The sequence below is a fragment of the Aphelocoma coerulescens genome, chromosome 4A (genome assembly GCF_041296385.1).
Source record: "Aphelocoma coerulescens isolate FSJ_1873_10779 chromosome 4A, UR_Acoe_1.0, whole genome shotgun sequence".
Lineage (NCBI taxonomy): Eukaryota > Metazoa > Chordata > Aves > Passeriformes > Corvidae > Aphelocoma > Aphelocoma coerulescens.
The window spans coordinates 5,669,720-5,688,132 of NC_091018.1; the positions used below are offsets into that span (position 1 = coordinate 5,669,720).

General features: G+C 50.5%; 1 protein-coding gene across 2 annotated transcripts; it reads right to left on the reverse strand.

The window, feature by feature from the left end:
• Positions 1 to 1,632: 1,632 nt before the first annotated feature.
• Positions 1,633 to 17,873, reverse strand: RAB41 (RAB41, member RAS oncogene family). 2 transcript variants are annotated; one of them, XM_069015095.1, is made up of 9 exons: positions 17,711 to 17,800; positions 16,294 to 16,352; positions 14,515 to 14,568; positions 12,409 to 12,508; positions 9,497 to 9,602; positions 9,109 to 9,220; positions 6,217 to 6,310; positions 4,527 to 4,593; positions 1,633 to 3,686 (listed from the first exon to the last, which is right to left on the reverse strand). In XM_069015095.1, exons 2-9 carry the CDS (start codon positions 16,317 to 16,319, stop codon positions 3,622 to 3,624), a joined length of 624 nt encoding a protein of 207 aa, XP_068871196.1. In that variant the 5' UTR covers positions 16,320 to 16,352; positions 17,711 to 17,800; the 3' UTR covers positions 1,633 to 3,621. The 2 variants fall into 2 exon arrangements, with proteins under 2 accessions (XP_068871196.1, XP_068871195.1); XM_069015094.1 differs by lacking the exon at positions 12,409 to 12,508 and having other exon boundaries at positions 17,711 to 17,873.
• Between the last annotated feature and the right edge of the window lie 540 nt (positions 17,874 to 18,413).

An 18,413-nucleotide genomic window follows, 5' to 3' on the forward strand; every position in this document is an offset into this window, starting at 1 on the left:
ATGGACCCACCCTCAGCACCACTCCAAGGAAATGCTGGGACAAGGCTCGGCTCCAGCCACCCTTGCAGCCCACAGGAGGAAATTCGGGATCTGCAGCTGTTTCAGGGTTTTTTTCCCACTGGCTCTGCTGGAAGTCAGCCCCTGATTAACCTGGAGTGTTCCAGCACTGCCAGGAAGGAGCAAGGCAGGACTGTGGCTGTGGTGGCACCAGCACAACTCCAGGAGCAGAGCAGGACACTGAGCCAGGCTAGGGGTGAGAGAAAGATGCTGGAAAAGAGATTTTCACTCTGAATTAAAAATTAACTTTTCCACCAGGGGAATGAACATCCTGGAAGCCCCTGCAACACCCTGGGGAGCAGAGGGAGAGCTATCACCTCTCTGGTCTCACACTGGTTTCCCAGAATCTCTATGTTCCATAGGGAAAGAGGAGCTCTCTCCACAGGAAGCTGCAGATACAATTTCAACGTTGAACTTGTCCCTCCTGCTTCAGAGCATTCCCTGGCAGGAGCTCCAGGAAGGTCTCCCCTGCCCTGGGCAGTTCCTCCCAGGGAATGACTCAGGTGTTTTCCAGCTGACCTGGCTGACAGGAAGGAGTGGATTCTTTCCCAGGGCACAACCATGTCTCAGTTATGTTAATTAGCAAAGCATTAAGGCCACCAGAGTCCACTTCATCCTCCAGAACTCAAGCAGTTCCCGATTCCTGGTGGGAAAACAACAGCTCCAGCAACGTGGATTTGACTGAAAAAACTGAGCCAAGAGGCGCAAATTTATAAAACCATGGAATGGTTTGGGTGGGAAGGACCTTAAAGACCATCCAGCCCCACACCCTGCCATGGGCAGGGACACCTCCCACTATCTCAGGCTGCTCCAAGCCCCGTCCAGCTCCAGGGATGAAGGGAGCACTGCCAGGGATTCAGGCTGCAGTGACTCCCCGGGCAGGGAAGCAGCACTGGCAGAGGTCCTGCAGGTCCTTCTGGAGAAGCAGGATCAGTCCCAGGCGTGTTGCAGGGCAGGGCTCAGCTGAGGGCTCCTCTCTGTGCTCCTGGCTCCCTTCAGATTCATGTTTGGATCCACAGGGTCCTGCTGTTATCCCAAAATAGGGATCCTTCTTCCCAAGCTTTGTTAACCTCCCCCAGGGCTGAGATCATTGAAGCATGTCCTGCCCTAACCCCCAACGAGGCAATTCCACCCACAAGCCACTTGTCCTTCCGACACCTGGACATCACTTCCAGCTCATTGGCTGCTCAATTTCTTGGATTAAACCTCCTTTTTTTTGCTGGTAAGGCTTGAAAATAACAAAGATCAAACGTCAAAGAGACTTCCTGAGAAAATCGTTACATATTCCACATTTTGCAACAAGTCAGCAAAGACCTTTCTCCTCCATCTCTTCTCCCCCTCCTCCATCCTTTCTCCCTCGCTCTTCCCTCTTTCTCCTCCTCCATCCCTCCTTCTCCATTCTTCCTCCCTCCTCTGTCCTTCCTCCTTCTCCCTCCCTCCTCCTCTTCCTCGTTCTCCATGCCTCCTCCTCCATCCTTCCTCCTCCTCCATCCCCACTCAGGCCAGGAATGTCACAGCTCAGAGCAAACCCCTTTTAGCCCCCCAGCCCCAGTGTGGCAGCAGGAGAGCGCAATGTTGGTGAAATAACTTTATTTATTTAGTGATACACTGTGGCTGTGTCACACAGTCCTTACTCAGAGTTACAGTCACACTTACTCGCTACAGCTACAGGACAGCGGGGCCGGACACACGGCAGGAACACATCCAGAAAAACAGTGGGAAGGGAACTATTGGATTCCACTAATTACCCCCCGCCCCGGAACTGGGGTCTCCCCCCTCCCGCCCCGTCCGTGACTCGAACAACACGAAGGGACAGCAGAGCTGCCCGTGAGGAGGGACAGCAACACCTGTTCTACAGACACGGACACCGACACCAGCAATTCCCACAATGGGCTATGTACAGGGAATGGGATCAGCTTCCCGACAGGGGCGGGGAGTGGGGAGTCACATCCCAGCTTCCTCCTGCAGCCAGCTCGCCCGGACAGGAAGGGACTGGGGCACTCTGACCTGCTGCCAGCCCAGGGCTGCCACATCCCAGCCCGGGGCTGTCCCTTCCCACCCCCAGGTGCCCACACGGTGTCAGGGACCGAGGGACACCCTGCCAGGGGAGGGGAGGGGAGTGTCACTGACCCCCAGCCGTGGTCACACCGTGGTCACTGTCCTACCCCCAGCATCCTCCGTGTCACACAGGCCAGGTGGGCAAAGGACAGTGAAATTCTCCTCTCTGCCAACTGACAAACCAACTTCTGGTGAACCCAAAACCCTAAGAAATCTCTGAAAAGCTCTATCAATTAATTCAAAAGCAGGGGCTCAGGGAGAGGAGGCAATTTCCAACCTCTAAGGTTGGGAAGTGACAGCAGAATTCCCTTCAGCAGCGTCCAATCCTCCAATCCTCCACCCATTGTGACAGGAATTCCCTGCCACTGCTCCCCTCAGCTTTGGCAAAGGTTAAAACTCTCCCAGGAGTGAAACAGCTGCTGATCCAATCCCAGAGCATCTGCTCCAAGGGCAGAGGCAATGGGAATGATTCCAGCAAGCAGCAACCTGGGAATGAGAGTGGAATGTTGCCCTTCCCTCTTGCTGTGGCTCTCCTTCTCCACATGAAGCAGCTTCCGTGAGGAGGAACGGGAGAATGGAGACCAGGGAAGGAGCCTGGGGAGCATCCATGACTCCCAGGGCAGGTACTGCCCCCGCAGTGATGGATTCCAGGCCACCGTTTGCTTCCAGAATCCCTGAGGATCTCTCCCCACCCAGCCTTGGGCTGCAAAGCCTCTGCTCCCTCCTCCTCCCCCACATCTGCAGCCAACACTCACCAACATCCTCTGGATGGGAAGAGATTCCAGCCGAGAGGAGCAGGCTCTGGGATGTTCCTGCCACACAAACGGGAGCAACAAGGCCAAAGCTCTCAGAGTTTGGGGCTTTCCAGGGCCCTGTGTGACATGAGGGGCAAAACTGGGAAGTTGTGAGCAAGAGTTAGCCAGGATCATCCACGGAACACAGAAACCAGGGAGCTAACGGGGTGTGTGCCCTGCGGGAAGCAAAGCCTGGGAACAGGGAACCTGCAGAGTCCAAAAAGGCAAGTCCAAGTGACCGGTTTAAGGAGCAGCCTTTCACCAGAGGAAGTGGGGATGCAGGACAGGGGGCTGGAGAGGGCAGGGTGAGGATGCAAGGCAGGAGGGAAGGTGCAAAACCCACCCCCCCAAAGCTTCATTTTTGTCTTCCCTAACTCGGCAGCTTTTCCATGGCATTCACAAGATACATCTGAGCAGGGAGGCTCCAGGTGGGAACAGGGGGAGAAAGGGAGGAAGAGAGAGAGAGGGAGAGAGTGTGAAGGGCACCGTGGTGCCAAAGTGCTACAACATAAAAAAATAAACTCAAAAGACAGGACACTCATTCTGCACTCAGGGCTCAAACCATGCAGTGAGAGGGGCGGCCGGGGCTGCTCCCCACCAGCACACAGGGATTCGCTCGCTTAGGAATGGTTTTCCAGCCCCAGAGGGGTGGCAATGAGCGGGATGTTCTCCGGGGAGCCCGGCCGGGCGGGGGTGCTGCTGGCAGGGGCTGTTAGCAGGAGCACCCGCTCTCCGTGACTGGCTGCTCAGGGGGCTTCTCTAGTTTGATGTCAATCACTGCAGGGACAGTCAAGGAATCACCCAGAACAGCATCTGGAAGGGTTGGTTGGTGTCTCTCCATGGCCTGCCTGCACAGGGTTAACTGCAAAGCCAGGGACATGGTGAGACCTTTCAGAGGATGGAGCCCAACTGGACAGAAAGAGTAACAAACTCTGGCATTCTAAAACTGTGAAAATTCCAGCCTCAGTTCAACTGGAAAAGCAGAATTTGTGCTGGCCATTAGTTGTGTACATTCATATCCAGCCCATAAACAGGGTCACACAATCCCACCACTGTCTGGCTTGGAAGGGACCTTAAAGATCACCCAGGGCCACCCCCTGCCACAGGCAGGGACACCTCCCACTACCCCAGGCTGCTCCAAGCCCCATCCAACCTGGCCTTGGACACTTCCAGGGATCCAGGGGCAGCCACAGCTTCTCTGGGCACCCTGTACCAGGGCCTCACAATCCTCACAGGGAAGGATTCCCTCCCAAAATCCCACCTAACCCTGCCCCCTGTCAGTGGGAAGCCGTTCCCCCTTGTCCTGTCACTCCAAGCACTGTAAATATTCCCCTTCCATTCTCCTTGTTGGCTCCTTCACATCCTGGAAGGCCCCAGTGAGATCACCCCAAAGCTTCTCTTCCCCAGCCTGAACAATCCCAATCCTCCCAGCCTTTCCTCATGGCAGAGCTGCTCCATTCCTCTGCTCATTTTGGGGCTCCTCTGGACACACTCCAACAGCTCCATGTCCTGTTTCAGCCACATGCCTGCAAAACCCATCCCCACAATGTGCCAAAGAAAGTCAGTAAGCCAAACTTAACACCAGATAATTCCAATTCCATGGGAAAACAAGGATACTGTCTTCTTTGCTCTTCTCTGGTGTGCTGTCCATCCCAGGTAAGGCAGCAGCCACACGGCGGAAAAGCTGGAAAGCAGCAAGAGAGAAGCTCAAGGCTTGTCAGAAAAAAATCCCCTTAAAAACATTGTTTTACAGCAGGACTTGGAGTCTGAGCTGTATAAAGTCATTAAGGGGGTAGTTCAGCAGGCAGTGATCAAAAATGCCATGAGAATTTTATGCAGGAAATTTAACAGGTTTGAAAGAACTTATTTTAAAGAACTTGTTCAATACCTACAAAGCCCACAGTTTTATTTTACCTGGTCCTGCTTGAAGAGAACATGGAATTAATTACTAACATTCTTCCAGGGATCCATGGAACTCCCTCCTGCACTCACTAAACACTATTTACCATGTCCAGCCTCTGCTTGTGCACACAGGGTGAGCACCTGGGGATTTCTGATCACTCACCTGGCACTGAATATTCCCCTGTGGAATAACTGAGCTTTTACAGCCCAGCCCTTCAGGTCGGTCCTGCTGCCAAACAGCCATTCCTGAGCTGGTTCCAGGGAGCTGCAGTTACACTGGCAAGGATGTGCTGGAGCTGGGAAGGGCTATTTATCCCCAGAAAATCCAGAAAATGGCTTTGCAAAATTTCTCAGTGTTTGGAGCTCATCCTGCTGCCCTCACACAGCACAGACACTGCCAGGCTGCTGAACTCTACTGCACCAAACACCAGAGCAATCACTGCTGCTGAGGATTTTCCTCCTGGCAGCTTGGCAGGGGCTCCTCAGCCACCCCTCCAAAGGGTGTTCCTTGGGAAACCAAGGTCCCAGCGAGCTGCTGGAGTTTGCAGCCTTCAAATCCCAGCTCTCCCCACAAACACCCACTGGGCAAAGAAGGCAACAGGAGATAAAATCAAACACTAAAGAGGGTTCGATCCAGACCAGCCACAAAAACTGAGCCCAAAGCCTCCTAACCTCACTGTGAGGTTGTACCAAGCTGCTGGTGTGCAGCAATCTCCTGAGGATGTTTCCCAACTCCCTCCTTATTCCAAACTCTGTCACATCCAGAACAATCCCTGAACCAGTGGAGATGGGAGTCACAAGCAAGAGACAAAGGGCACAAGCAGAAATCTGAGAAATTCTGCTTAGAACAAAAATGTAAAGGGTTTTTTTGCTGTTTGGTTGATCACACACTGGCACCTGGACAGTCCCTATCCTTTGAGATATTCCAAACTCAGCTGGAGTCAGCTCTGAGCAGGAGGGTTGGAAGGGATGATATCCAGAGAACCCTTCTAGCCTCAACTCTTCTACGACATTCCAAGATTCTCTGGCTGGCAAACAGAAGGAGGAACTTCTACTCCAGTGCAGAAACAATTCTCCCTCCTGATGTCAGCAGTGATTTCAGCAAACAGTGCATTGACTGTGGACCACACCAAACCAAATTCCAGCTGACAGGCTGCACAAAACAACGATTTTTCCCCTTTCCCTCCGCACATTCTGGAGTGAGTTCTCCTTTCTTTCAAGGTTTAGCTTTGACAGGGAATCATTGACTCAATAGGAAAGGAGCTTCCACTACACAAACCAAGAAACATCTCAGGGGCTGGCATTAAACAGGAGGAAATTCCTGCAGGATCACAAACCCCACCCTGGAGCAGACCCAGAGCAGTGAGGGACAGATTCCTGGCTGGAGAACAGCACATGGATGTACCTGTTTGACATTGTACCCAGTCTTTGCACTGGTCTCAATGAACATCACATTCAGCTCTTTGGCTCTCTGTTCCCCTTCCTCTGTGGTGATTTGCCTGGAAAAGGTGGAAAACGGAGACACAAGGAACAGGAGGAAGAGTTAGAGATGGCTCTGAGTGAGTTGCTGCTCCCCCTCCAAGAGGGTACAGCCCACCTCAGGACCCTCAAGGCTGCACCACCCTCCAGCTTGGAGTGAAACCACCTCAGGGAAGCTCCCCAGGGAACACCTGGAGTTGTGGCAGATGAGCAGCACAGGATGAAACTCGTGCAGAACATCTGAGCCTCATCCACAGCATTCCAAGGAAGGAAAAATCCCCACACTGAGACAGGGAATTTCTCAAACCCGACAGAGAGAGTGTTGTGAGGCGACACAAAGACTCCAGAAAGGCTCCAGCAGCAGGGACAGTGCAACAGCTTGGGAACAAGCACCTGGAATTGCCCCTCAGAGTACCACCCTGTGTCCCACTTAATCCTGCTTCAGCACTGCTCTCAATACACAGCACACTCAGCTCTTGGGCTTTTCCCTCCCCATCCTTAACAGAAACCTGTCTCCAGCAATGGGAACAAATCCCAGAGCACAAAAACCAAACCAAAGCAAAAGAGTTCAAAAATGAGAGAAAGAAAACTGCAGGGAGAAGAAAAACAAACAAAAAAATAAACCAGCCACCAACTGAAGCAACATTGAGAGGAATGAAAAACTCAACAGGCTGCACTGAACAGGAACAGGGCTATTTTTAGTGCTGCTTTTCGGCCTCAGAACTTGCCTCATCCCCGGTTTTTATCAGTGGATGAAAGGCTCCCCTGTATTCTGCCTCAAAAAATGTCACCTTTGTGACACCAGTGGTGGCTTTGTCCAGCCTTACAGGCCCAGAATTTCAGCCTCACACAAATCCAACTTCCTTTGAAAAGAAAGGCAAGGCAGCTCCTGCTCCTGGCACCCAGATATTCCCTTCCCCATCATTCCAAGTGCCAGCCCAGCCCAGGACTGCTGTCACATTCCCCTCTTAAAATACAAATTTCCAGTGCTGCACAAACTTCAGCTGTAGCTGCTTCAAACCATTTTCTGGTACTTTGAACTCTTCCAGCAGTGCTGGGCCAGCTGTTGTGCACCATCAGGAAATACTCCAAGGCTGAAATGATCCCACTGGGCTTTCCAGTTTCACATGAAACTGGACTTTGACAGGAATTAGAAATGCCAGGTTATTCAATCAGGGAGCTGCAGTTATTCCCAGCTCCCAGAAGGGCATGGGAAAGGCTCAATGGTCAAAATCCAGAGCTGGCTCAGGGAGAACATCTTGGATTTTGCTTTTGTGAATGATTTCACAGACAAACCATGAGTTCATCACACATGGAATTCTTAAGCAAAATGAGCTGGACATATTTTATTGCACTTCTGAAGCCCTGAGAACCAAGTTTTAGGAATATTTCCAAAGTGCAAGGCATAGGACACCTCAAAATGCTTCCCAGTGAAGTGGGAAAAGCCAAGTAGAATTATCCCTGCTTTCCCTGCAGGGGATGAAAACTAAAAACCTGCATGGCAAACAGCCAGGGATGTAGGGGATGTTGGGACACAAAACCACCAGAACCACAGGAGAAAATATACATCACAGCACATCCTGAAGGAATGTTCAACTGCAGGAGTGAGTAAAGCTGGGGCTGGAACTTAAAATGTGGGAATGTCCCACAATGGAACACTCAGATCACTCTGCCCATCATCCCAAGAAACAGAGTAAACAATGATACTCAAATAAAAATGCAAGATTTTGCTGAGAAAACATGAATTTCATCTATAAATTGTTCTCTTTTGATCAGGAAAGTCTTGTGAACAGCCAAAGGATTTGATATTTTAAGACTATTTTGCTGTGAGATCCAGGTGTTTCCCTGTGAAGTGTGATTTTCTTTGCATCAGATCAAAATCCCCTGTGGTTCCAACCCCTCACACATCCCCTGACACCCAAAGCCCACATTTTTGGGGTGTGTGAGGCTGTTTCAGCTGGAAGGGTTGGAATTGCCTGGTTTACTCCATCTTCCCTTTGCCAACTGCTTCTGGCACCACCCACTAGAATAAAAACCTTCCCTTATCTCCACTGCTCCTGATACCTTCCTAAGGAACAAAAATCTCTGAAAATACTCAACAAAATTATTGTTAAATCAACAATCCAGAGAAGGATTAGAAATAGGAACACAAAGTAAAGCCTGTGCTCTTCTAAGAACCCATTACATTGGTTATTTTGGTTGAAGTGCTGGAGAATTAAGAGTTTTAAAGCAAAACATTTTATGGCACCTCCCAAAACATTAAGTCTGTGTCATTTTAGGAGTCTAATTAAACTTTCGGGTCTCTTGGGGAAGTTTGGGTTTTGCTGATCTGGCTTCCTCACACACATCCACAAGCTCAGTGTGTGCTATGTGTGTGACATAAAATTGATACCCAGAGAAGTTCGTACTTTTAGATCAATCCTACAAAAGTTCATGCTGCATTTTAATGAGGAGAAACCGTCATGAACTTTCAGCTGCACATGCAGAGAGAGAGAGGGAAATTAGGGAAAATCAGCTGATTTCCTCACTTTTGCAGGCAGCTTTTAGCCTTTACCTCAGTGTGAAAATGAAAATCAGACAAAATACCCCACTGAGAAAATGGTGTGGAACCACTTAGGTAATTTTTTTAGGTGGGTTTAGGTGAGTTTAAAACTATTTGTAGGAGAGAAAAGGGAATAAGTTTTGCTGAAACCAGAAATGTGAATTTCCTGACAAGTAAATGATGCTGTGTTTAAAACCAAGCCTTGTTTTAAGCCCAGTCTGGCCCCAGTCCCTGGTGGGTCTGGGCAGGGCAGCAGGGCCCAGTCTGGCCCGTTACCTTTTGTCTGCCAGGTCGGTTTTGTTCCCCACCAACATGATGATGACATCACTGCCTCGCTCTGTCCTGACGTCATCGATCCACTTGGAGGTTTGCTGGAAAGAATTCAAGTCTGCAGGGAAGAACAAAACAGCAAAGCTGAGGATAAAACTCCTTCAGGAGAGGGAGAATGCTTCACTTGTACTCAGGTGCTTCTCCAAACCTCCCCACCCCACATAAATGATTTCCCGCCCAGACGGAAAAACAAGGAAGGGGGGAAAACATTTCTGATTTTAATGATCTTTGCAGAACTTGTGGTTGTAACTTCTCAGTTCTGCTCATATGGGGTGTTTCCAACAAGGACACAGCAGAGCACTGCTGCCCTGTGCTGCCACAGGGCCACACTCACTTGTGATGTCATAGACCACGACGGCGATGGTGGAGTCGCGGATGTAGCTGGGGATGAGGCTGCGGAACCGCTCCTGCCCCGCCGTGTCCCAGAGCTGCAGCCGGACCTGCTGGGGCCAGCCCGGCCCACCAGGGAGAGGAGAGAGAGCAGGAAAGCCCTTTAGGGAAAAGGCCACTTCCACAGCCAACTGCAGCAGCTGAGGTGACCTTGTCATCTCGCCCCAAATCCAACCACTGCAAAGCTGTTTCCCAGATCTGTTTGTAAAGGGCTTTAATTCCCTCCTTTGCTTGCCCAGAGATCCTGCTATTCCCAAACATCTCTAGGATTTGGCTACCACCTCATTGCTGGGGGTAGCCAACAGTACAGCACTGATCTCCCAGGATTATGGATGGGACCTCCACAGGACTCGTAGCCTGGAGCATCTCTGATCAAAGCTTTTGGGGCAACTCCCACAGGACAGACACCAGGCAGGAAAACGGCATCCAACCTCCAGCACGGAGCATCCAGATGATGGCAATGGAGATTTTCATGTGAGATTAAAGCAATGGTAACTTAAATCCCAGCAGAAATGAGAGCAAATGTTACACACTGCAGGGTTCAGGTGGTGCAAAGGGCATCGGGTTCTCCCTTCCAGAGCAGCACAGGAGTCACAAAGATGCTGGGCCAGGTAGAGTTTGACCCCAAACACAAACTGTTGTTATTATATACTGTTATATATTATTATATATGACAGCTCCAAGGCCTGGGACCTGCCTGGCTGAACCAGCACTGCTCAAAAACTCCCAAAACACTCCAAACAAAAAGCTTTCTGCACTGGGAGTGCCTCCTTTTCCTTCACCCCACAGTGCCAGAAAAGAGGATTGCTCCTCACTCCCAACAGTTTTATGGAGGCAGCCACTGGTTCCCAGTTTACAGCCAGGAAAAATCCCAGCAGGGAGGCAGAGCACTGGTTAATGAGGCAGCTCATCAAGGAAAAAGCAACTTCCCCAGGACCAATGATTGCTTGTTTAGAAGAGGAAGAGAAGCTGATAAAGCACAGGGCTGCAGCCAGATTCAAAACATCATCTTATCTACATCAGGGAATGTCAAGCTGATGCTCTGGGGCTTAAGGAAGATTAGGGCTTATAGTTAAAGCAATTAGCTCTTGCTTCATTTTGAAGGCAGGTTTGATTACAGGAGCAGAAGTCAGGGCTCTTCTCCATGCCACGAAACTCAAGGTGACAAACTGTGAGCACCTGGGCAGTGTCACAGCAGAGCTGGAAGATCAGATTGATCCCAACAGCTCCTGGACCTCCCAAGCTTCCACACCCTCCCTGGACAGTGCTGCTACACTGGAATATTCACCATGAACATTCGCTCAGGTGGTGGCTGAACCACCCCAAACCTTCAGACTCACGGGCACAAGGCAACTGGAAGAAGCACCACAGAGCTGGCCCAGGTAATTTGTTTAATTTGTAATTTGTGCAGGGTGATGCTCTTTGAGGGAAGGTCTCCAGTGAGCAGGAACCACACAGACACTCCTGAGGTGACCCAGGTTTGCTGCATTTCTACAAGTCCAGGTTTGTGTGCACCCATTTTAGAAGGGAAAATATAAATAACCACTGTGGGACACAAGGAATGAGCCCTCACGAACAACCTTCAGGAGAGGCCCTGAGCTGAGTATGGACTCCCCCCATGGATCTCTCCACCTGCCTTTTGGGATATCCAGCACATCAACAATAACTAAACAATTTCATTGTGCCCCCCAGAAGTACCTGAGCATGTTCCTTCTGCAACACATGAGAACTTTAAACCTCTCCGTCACTAAGAGCAGTGAAAAAATGAAATTATCTGCAAAGATCAGCCCGTTACTGAAGAATTATGAGATCAGCTGTCACTTAATTACTTCTGACATGGCTGGGAGCTGTTAAGAACAGCCTGGACTGGCAAAATGTTGCCAGCTGTCTGGATAAACAGCATTCTGTACCTGTACAGTGGGAAAAATGATGCCAAGCTGTGCATCCTGCCCCGCTGCCTCAGCCAGAAGAGTCCCCAGCACAAGCCACCACCTGCACATCTCCGTGCTCCCCACACAGGCCAGTTTGACATCATTTGCACCAAACCAGGAACTCCCCCAGAATTCTCTCCAGCTTCAGGACTGGGAGAAAGACCAGGAAATTATTTGCCCTGAATAGTGAGGATAAATCACAGCCTATTGTTTGCTAAGGACTTCAGCTTAGCAGAGTGAAACAAATGCCTGGTCCTCACTCAAAACTTGTTGGTAAAAGAATAAAGCTGGGCCAGAGCTTTTCCACCTGCGCTGTTTTCTTTACGGAAATTTATATAAATCCTGATACTGGAGATTAACAAAACCCCCACCAGATCAAGTGGGATCAACAGCAAGAAGTTACAATGAAATAATTCTCTTCATGATTTCCTATCTTGTACTAAAACATTCATGTCAAGAGTCACAGAGAATTTCCCTCTAAGCTTGTTTGTTCTTTAGAAATTATGGTTGCTGCATCTCTCCTCTTTCAAAAGCTCTCTCATGAATCTCCAGGTCTCTTTTCCAACTAAATGGGAATCTTGAATCCTCCTAAGTCACTCCATGGCTTCTCTGTTTAAAAGGGTCTTGTCCTGTTTTATCTACTCTGACAACGTTCCTTTGCTTTGGCACCTGAAGCTGTTACTTGTACAGCCTGTCTCATTACCCAGAAATGAAAAAAAAATTAATAATTTTGAAGTTAAAAAAAATAAAAAACACAACAGAAAAACATAAAGCTTTCCAAAGGCTCCCAACAACCAGCACAGACACAGGAATTCCCAGTCCTGGGAATGAGCTGTTTTAGCTCTTTTTAGGTACCACCACCACTTCCAGAGTAAAGATATGTGTTACAAGCAAGGTCCCTGCAGACCCTGGGCTCGATACCTACTTGTGATGTCAAAGACAATGAGAGCCACAGCAGAGTCACGGATGGAGCTGGGAATGAGGAACCTCTCCTGGCCGGCTGTGTCCCACAGCTGCAGCCTGATCTGGGAAATGGAAAAGTGCAGGGGAAGGGGAAAGGGAACAGCAGGAAAATGGAGAACAAAACCAAAACTCAAGTGAAATAAAAATAAATAAATAAAAATAAGTTGCAAAGCAAAACTCAGGCAACAAAAGTAAAGTTCAAATGGAACAGAAACATGAAAAGAGGCAGCGACACTTCCCGAGGTCTGGGAACATCCCTCCCTCCACACACCCGGGAATATCTCACACATACCAACAGCAGAAACCAGGAGAGCCCTACAATCCCTCCTCACAGCACCTGCTAACGAGGGAAATGCACAGGCAGGCCTCAGGGATCCTGCCAGAACAGCCACACGAGCAGCTGGCCAGATGTGGGACTCCTGCCCCTACAGACCACCTCACCCTGGTCCGGATGATCCCACTGGAAAACCGGAGGTGGTGGAACACAGAACAGTGACCGCCCTCCAGGCTGACTTCTCCTGCCCTGCAACCCAACAAGGCTGGGAAGATATGGACACACAGAGAAGGAAATACTGCTTGGTCTTTCAGGAATGAGGGGAACTGGCACATGGATGTGGCTCATGACAGCCAGGACTGAGCATGGGGCTTCTGGTGGCTCCAGCTCCCTTTATGCCACACATACCAGTGCTGGGAATGTCACACAGCTGCCCTTCCTGGGAGATGGTTTTGAAGAATCAAATGTATTCCACATGTATTTCATGGAATCCCAGAATGGTTTGGGTTGGATCTTAAAAGTTCATCCCATTCCACCCCTGCAATGGGCAGGGACACCTTCCACTGCCCCAGGTTGCTCCAAGTCCATCCAACCCAGCCTTGGACACTTCCACAGATGAGTATCCCTTCTGCTGGCTTGTCCAGGCCACATTTAGAGCTGAGTGACGGAGCACAGGTACAATTTCAGGATGCATTATTTGCTCTAAGGCCACATCAAATCCACCAAAGCACACATCCCAGCTGGAGGCTCAGCATTCCTCATTTCCAGCCCAGAAATCAAAGCCTATTGCAAAATTCAGCATTAAGCACATCTGAGAAATTATTCCAGTGTCTGAATTTTCCCAGCTTGTTTGCTTGTATTTGTCCCTCCTCTTATCTACACTCCACACCTCTGTTATTTGAACAGGCTTTGTGGGCTCTGTGGACCACTTACACAATCAGGAAAGCTAACAGCATTCCAACATTGGCAGGAAAATGGTATTTTTGGGATAGCAGGGCAGCAGGTGAATGGCATCCTGACTTACACAACCATGAGAAACCCACAGCGCTACAACAGCACACAGGCGTCCACAGGTGTCAAGCAGCATTCCCAGGATCTCTGCCTTGAACAAAGGTTAAGGAAGGGCTTTTCTAAGAGTGAATCATTGATAAAATGACAGAGAAGCTCTCAGGAAACTCATCACACATGCTGGGAAGAGACTTCTTTGAAGCAGGAGGCCCAAAGCTCCACACAGAGTGTCCCCTGCTCCCCACAGCTCTGTCACACTCCTCACACAGCAGTAAACTGGGAAAAAGGCAAATACTGGCAAAACATGAGCAAACCCACAAATACTGAGAGGAAATCCAGGAGAAGGGAATGAGGGGTCTCTGTGTAAACAGGAATCTCATGCAGGCTAAACCCTAAATTGCTTTATTGCAGTAGGTCAGAGCTGTGTTATCACAGGAGCTTCCTAAGAGGAAGAACGAGGTCCAATCATGAAGGACTTCAAGACTTGGAACACCAACTCCTTGGCTTTTTATTGGCTTCACGAGCTGCACTGGATGATCCATGTGGGTCCTTTCCAGCTCAGAATATTCTGTGGTACCTGAGGTCTGCTCAGCCCTTTGTATCCTGACAACCCCAGAGGCAGAGTTGCAAATTCTGGGAGCACCTGATAGGGGTATCAGATCTTGTACCAGTGATGGGATTCAAGCAAGGCTGGCTCTCAGGCAGCTGCTGGGGGATTGCAGCAGCTGCTGGAGGAAGGGCCAGGGGGAAGAGCCCTCCCAGCCATCCCACCCCCACCCCACTCACCGTGCGGTCCTCCAGGTACATTGTTTTGGACAGGAAATCAATTCCAATGGTTGCCTGGAAAGAGGAGAAGCATTAGGAGCTGTGACTCGCCTTCCAGCATCCCCATCTTTCTGCACAAATTCTCAGAAATGTTCACAAACTTCTTGTGAGGCTGGTGAAGTGATTTGCCTTCAATTGCCTTCAATTGAGGTGATAAAACCAAAGCAATCTGGGGATCTGCACCAGCTGCCTTTCACAGCGTTCTTCAACACTTCTCAGCTCCACAAGAACCTCAAGAGTCTGGATTTTAACCTCAGACATTCCTGTGTCTCCACACAGATCATACCTGAGCAGGCAGCTCCTTCTAGCCTGCCCCAATTCAGTCTGGTAAGAATTACCTTGTTAGAAATACCCAAAAGGTAGAATAAACGAGATCTATAAAATATGGGCAACTGAAAGCTAAAGAGCCACATTTATCCAGGCCTTTCCACTTCAGCATGTGCTTCCAGTGACACTCAGCAGCTTCATTTCCCTGGCAGGTCTGCATCCACTCCCATTCCCATTGCTCCAGCAATTGCAGCACAAAGACATTTAAAATAATGCACTCAGGTGCACTCCCAGGCACTTCAGTCAAGGAGCTGTCCCAGCCCATCAGAACCCCAGGAAAGAGGAGAGAGCTCCTGATGTAACAGATTTGAGTGTTTTAGGTAGATTATCCCCACTCTTAACACACACAGCTTGTGCTGGGAGGGTTCCAGCAGAACGTGGACCACTGGATAATTGGAAAAGAGCAACACAATCGGTTTTGGGAGGGAGAATTTATTTCTGGGAGGTCTATTTTCCACCCAGACCATGGTTTATAACAGCTACAGTAAGCAATAAATAAATCTATGAGAGCATCTTACAAGAGGCAGGAAAAGAATGGAAGCACAGGAAAAGGAAAAACACAGGAAGCACAAGAGGATCCAGTTCCAGTGAATGACTTGTCCTCAACTTCAAATCACCCCAATCTAAACCAGTAACTCCTTCAGGCTGAATTAAAAGAGAAAGCCCCAACCTCATCTGCTTTACAGATATTTGATATTCCCTTGAAATATTTCTAAGTGCCTTTGATGCAATTAATTCTTCCCAAAATCTTCAGGCCTCTTACACATCTTCTGCTTTTCATCTGCAGCCTCTTCATCCCCACCCCCCTCTTTGCCTGCCAAGACTTCCCTGGCTTTTCCTATCTTTAGTCCTTTAGTCAAAAAATAGGAATAAAAAAATTGAGAGACAAAATATACCAAGCTGACTTCTGGCAGATCCATCTACACACTCCAGACTCAACTATTCCAACTTAAATGGAAGCTCTAAAGATAACAGACACCAAGAATGTCAGAGGATGTTGGCATTTTATTCATTCCTCGTCTCCTGAGGCTCCCATATCCCTCACCAGAAATCCTGACTGTCATCTTCCCATAAAACAACGTTCTCCCCATTTTCCTCAAGGTTTCTCACTGGATCTATCCCACGTCCAAAGGGGATCTACCCCACATCCAAAGGGGATCTAAACCTTGCTGCCTTTCTGGACACTGCGCTTCCTGACATCACACTGGATGCTTTCATTTAATCATGAAGCTTCATCTCCATTTCACGGCACATTTTAACCTCTCAGCTGATCTTGAACTGACATCTCACGGAGAAATGGTCTCCCAAGCATCCATCTGAACAGCAGGGAATAGATTTATGCATATATATATATATATATATATATATATATATATATATATATTTAAAAAGCAAATAACTACTATCACATACCTGGTATGTATTGTCAAAACTGTCATACATAAACCTGGTGATCAGGGAGGTCTTCCCAACTACAAGAGAAGAGAAAAATTACTTTCAAGCAGCAGTGGAAAAAAAAAAATTAGCACTGCTTTGGGAGTGGCACTGATCTGACAGCAGCTGCCAATCTCAGGCCATTCCAGCTACACCTTCCTGGGAAATAGCCAGCTGGAACTTCATTCCCAAAATGACAGAGGCAGATCAACCTCTGCAGGTCCAGAATTAATCATGGAGATAACCTAGCCCTCAAATCAGGTGTGTGGATAACAAGGAACCAGTTGTTTGCTTTGGGCAAGCAATAAATCTGCTTTGTTACCCTGTTCTCCTCCTTATGTAATCCCCAAGTCTGGGACATAAACATCAAAACAAAGCAGGTGATATCCCAGATGCTGTTCTGCTGCCTCTGGCTGCATGGAAAAACAGCATTCCACACTCCCACTCTTCCTTCGCAACAATATTTTAGATACAGAGCAAACTCTGGTGGCTTGCTTCAAAACTTTAAATTTACATCTCCAAATACCATCAAGAGACAAAGTGCAGAACTGACAAGAAGTGAAAAACAAAGATAAAGCTCAAATTTTCGCTCAGGAAGCTGGAGGAAGCCAAGAAAAATGCAAAGGACGTGGATGGAAGGGGAAAAAGGAATAAATTGCCCAAAAAGGTTGTGAAATTATGAACATTGGAGAGGGTTAAAAACAGATTAGACAAATGCCTATCAGCAGCAATGTCAATCCTGCATTGGAAAGGCTGGCAAATTAGAGAACTTCTGGAAAACCCTCCAGTCCCAGGCTCAAGGAGAAGCTGAGCAGTAACAACCTAGGGATGGTTTAGATTGGAAGGGACCTTAAAGCTCATCCAGTTCCACCCCTGTCATGGGCAGGGACACCTTCCATAGCCCAGGTGGCTGCAAGCCCCCTCCAACGGGCCTTGGACACTCCCAGCGAGAAACACCACGATTCCAAGGAAAACACACAACTCATCCATCTGTTCCCGAGGAAGGGGCACAAAAGGGAGGCCATTTGAGGCAAAACAAAACCCCCGCGGGTGGAAGGGAGGCCGCGGCCAGGGGGGCAGCGCGGCCGCCGGGAGCCCCCGCAGCTCTGGGGCCGCCTCCCCGCACGGGCTGCGGGCGCACTGCGGGCCCAGGAGGGCGGAACGGAGCCCCGGCCGATGGGAAGGGCCGGGAACGGAGCCCCGGGCCCCGCCAGCCCCGCCCGCGGAGGCCTCAGGCCGGGCCGCCCCTCCCCGAGCCCTGGCACAGCCCCGCCAGGCCCGAACCGCGTCCCCCAGCCCGGGCACGGCGCGGCCTCGGCCCCGCACGGCCCCGGGCGCTCCCCCCCCCGCCCCGCCGGCCCCTCCCGGTTCCGCCCGGGCCCAGCCCGGCGCTCACCGCTCTGCTCGCCCAGGAAGACGAGCTTGAACTTCCTGAGCGGGTTCCCGAAGTCGCCGCCGCTGCCGGGCGCGGACATGGCGGCGCGGGGGGGCCGAGCGGGAGCCGTGATGGGGACAAGGAGACAGCGCCGAGCGCTCCGGTACCACCGCCCCGCGCGTCACCTCCGCCGCGTCACCGCCGGCCCGCCCCGCGGGGAGGCGCGTTGCCATGGCGACGGGAGGCGGGACGGGACCATGGCAACGGCGAGGGCGAGGGCCGTGGTGCCGGGGAGGGCGGTTGCTATGGCGACGGGAGGGGGTTGCCGTGGTGCCGGGGAGGGCGGTTGCCGTGGCGACCGGGCGGCCTCCGGGGCGAGGATGCTGCGGCTTGTAGCGGGATGTGCCCGGGCTGTAGCGGGGATGTTGTACCGCGAATGGGGCCGGCTGTACCGGGATGCACCCGGCTGTAGTGCGGCTGGAGCCCGCTGTACCGGGGATGGGTGCAGCAGAATGGGTCTGGCTGTACCAGGGATGGTTGTACTGGGATGTACCGGCTGAAGCTTGGATGGGCCCGGCTGTAGCAGGGACGGGCCCAGCCGGCGCTGGCTCCACCAGGTCCTGCATCACCTCATCCGCCCCTGCACAGGATGCTCCCCCCCAGGCACAACACGGAGCCTGCACCGGGCCACCGGGTGGGTTTATTGGTATCAGTGTCACAGAGC

What these genes read in the sequence shown, in the direction of transcription:
- RAB41 (XM_069015094.1), bottom strand. Translation starts at nt 17,789, where the DNA reads ATGTCCGCGCCCGGCAGCGGCGGCGACTTCGGGAACCCGCTCAGGAAG. An exon ending in ACCGACCTGGCAGACAAAAG is followed by an intron (nt 6,311 to 9,108) that starts GTAACGGGCCAG and finishes CACCTTTTCCAG; the next exon opens with GCAAATCACCACAGAGGAAG. An exon ending in AGAGAAGAGCAAAGAAGACA is followed by an intron (nt 3,687 to 4,526) that starts GTATCCTTGTTT and finishes CTGTCCCTGCAG; the next exon opens with TGATTGACATCAAACTAGAG.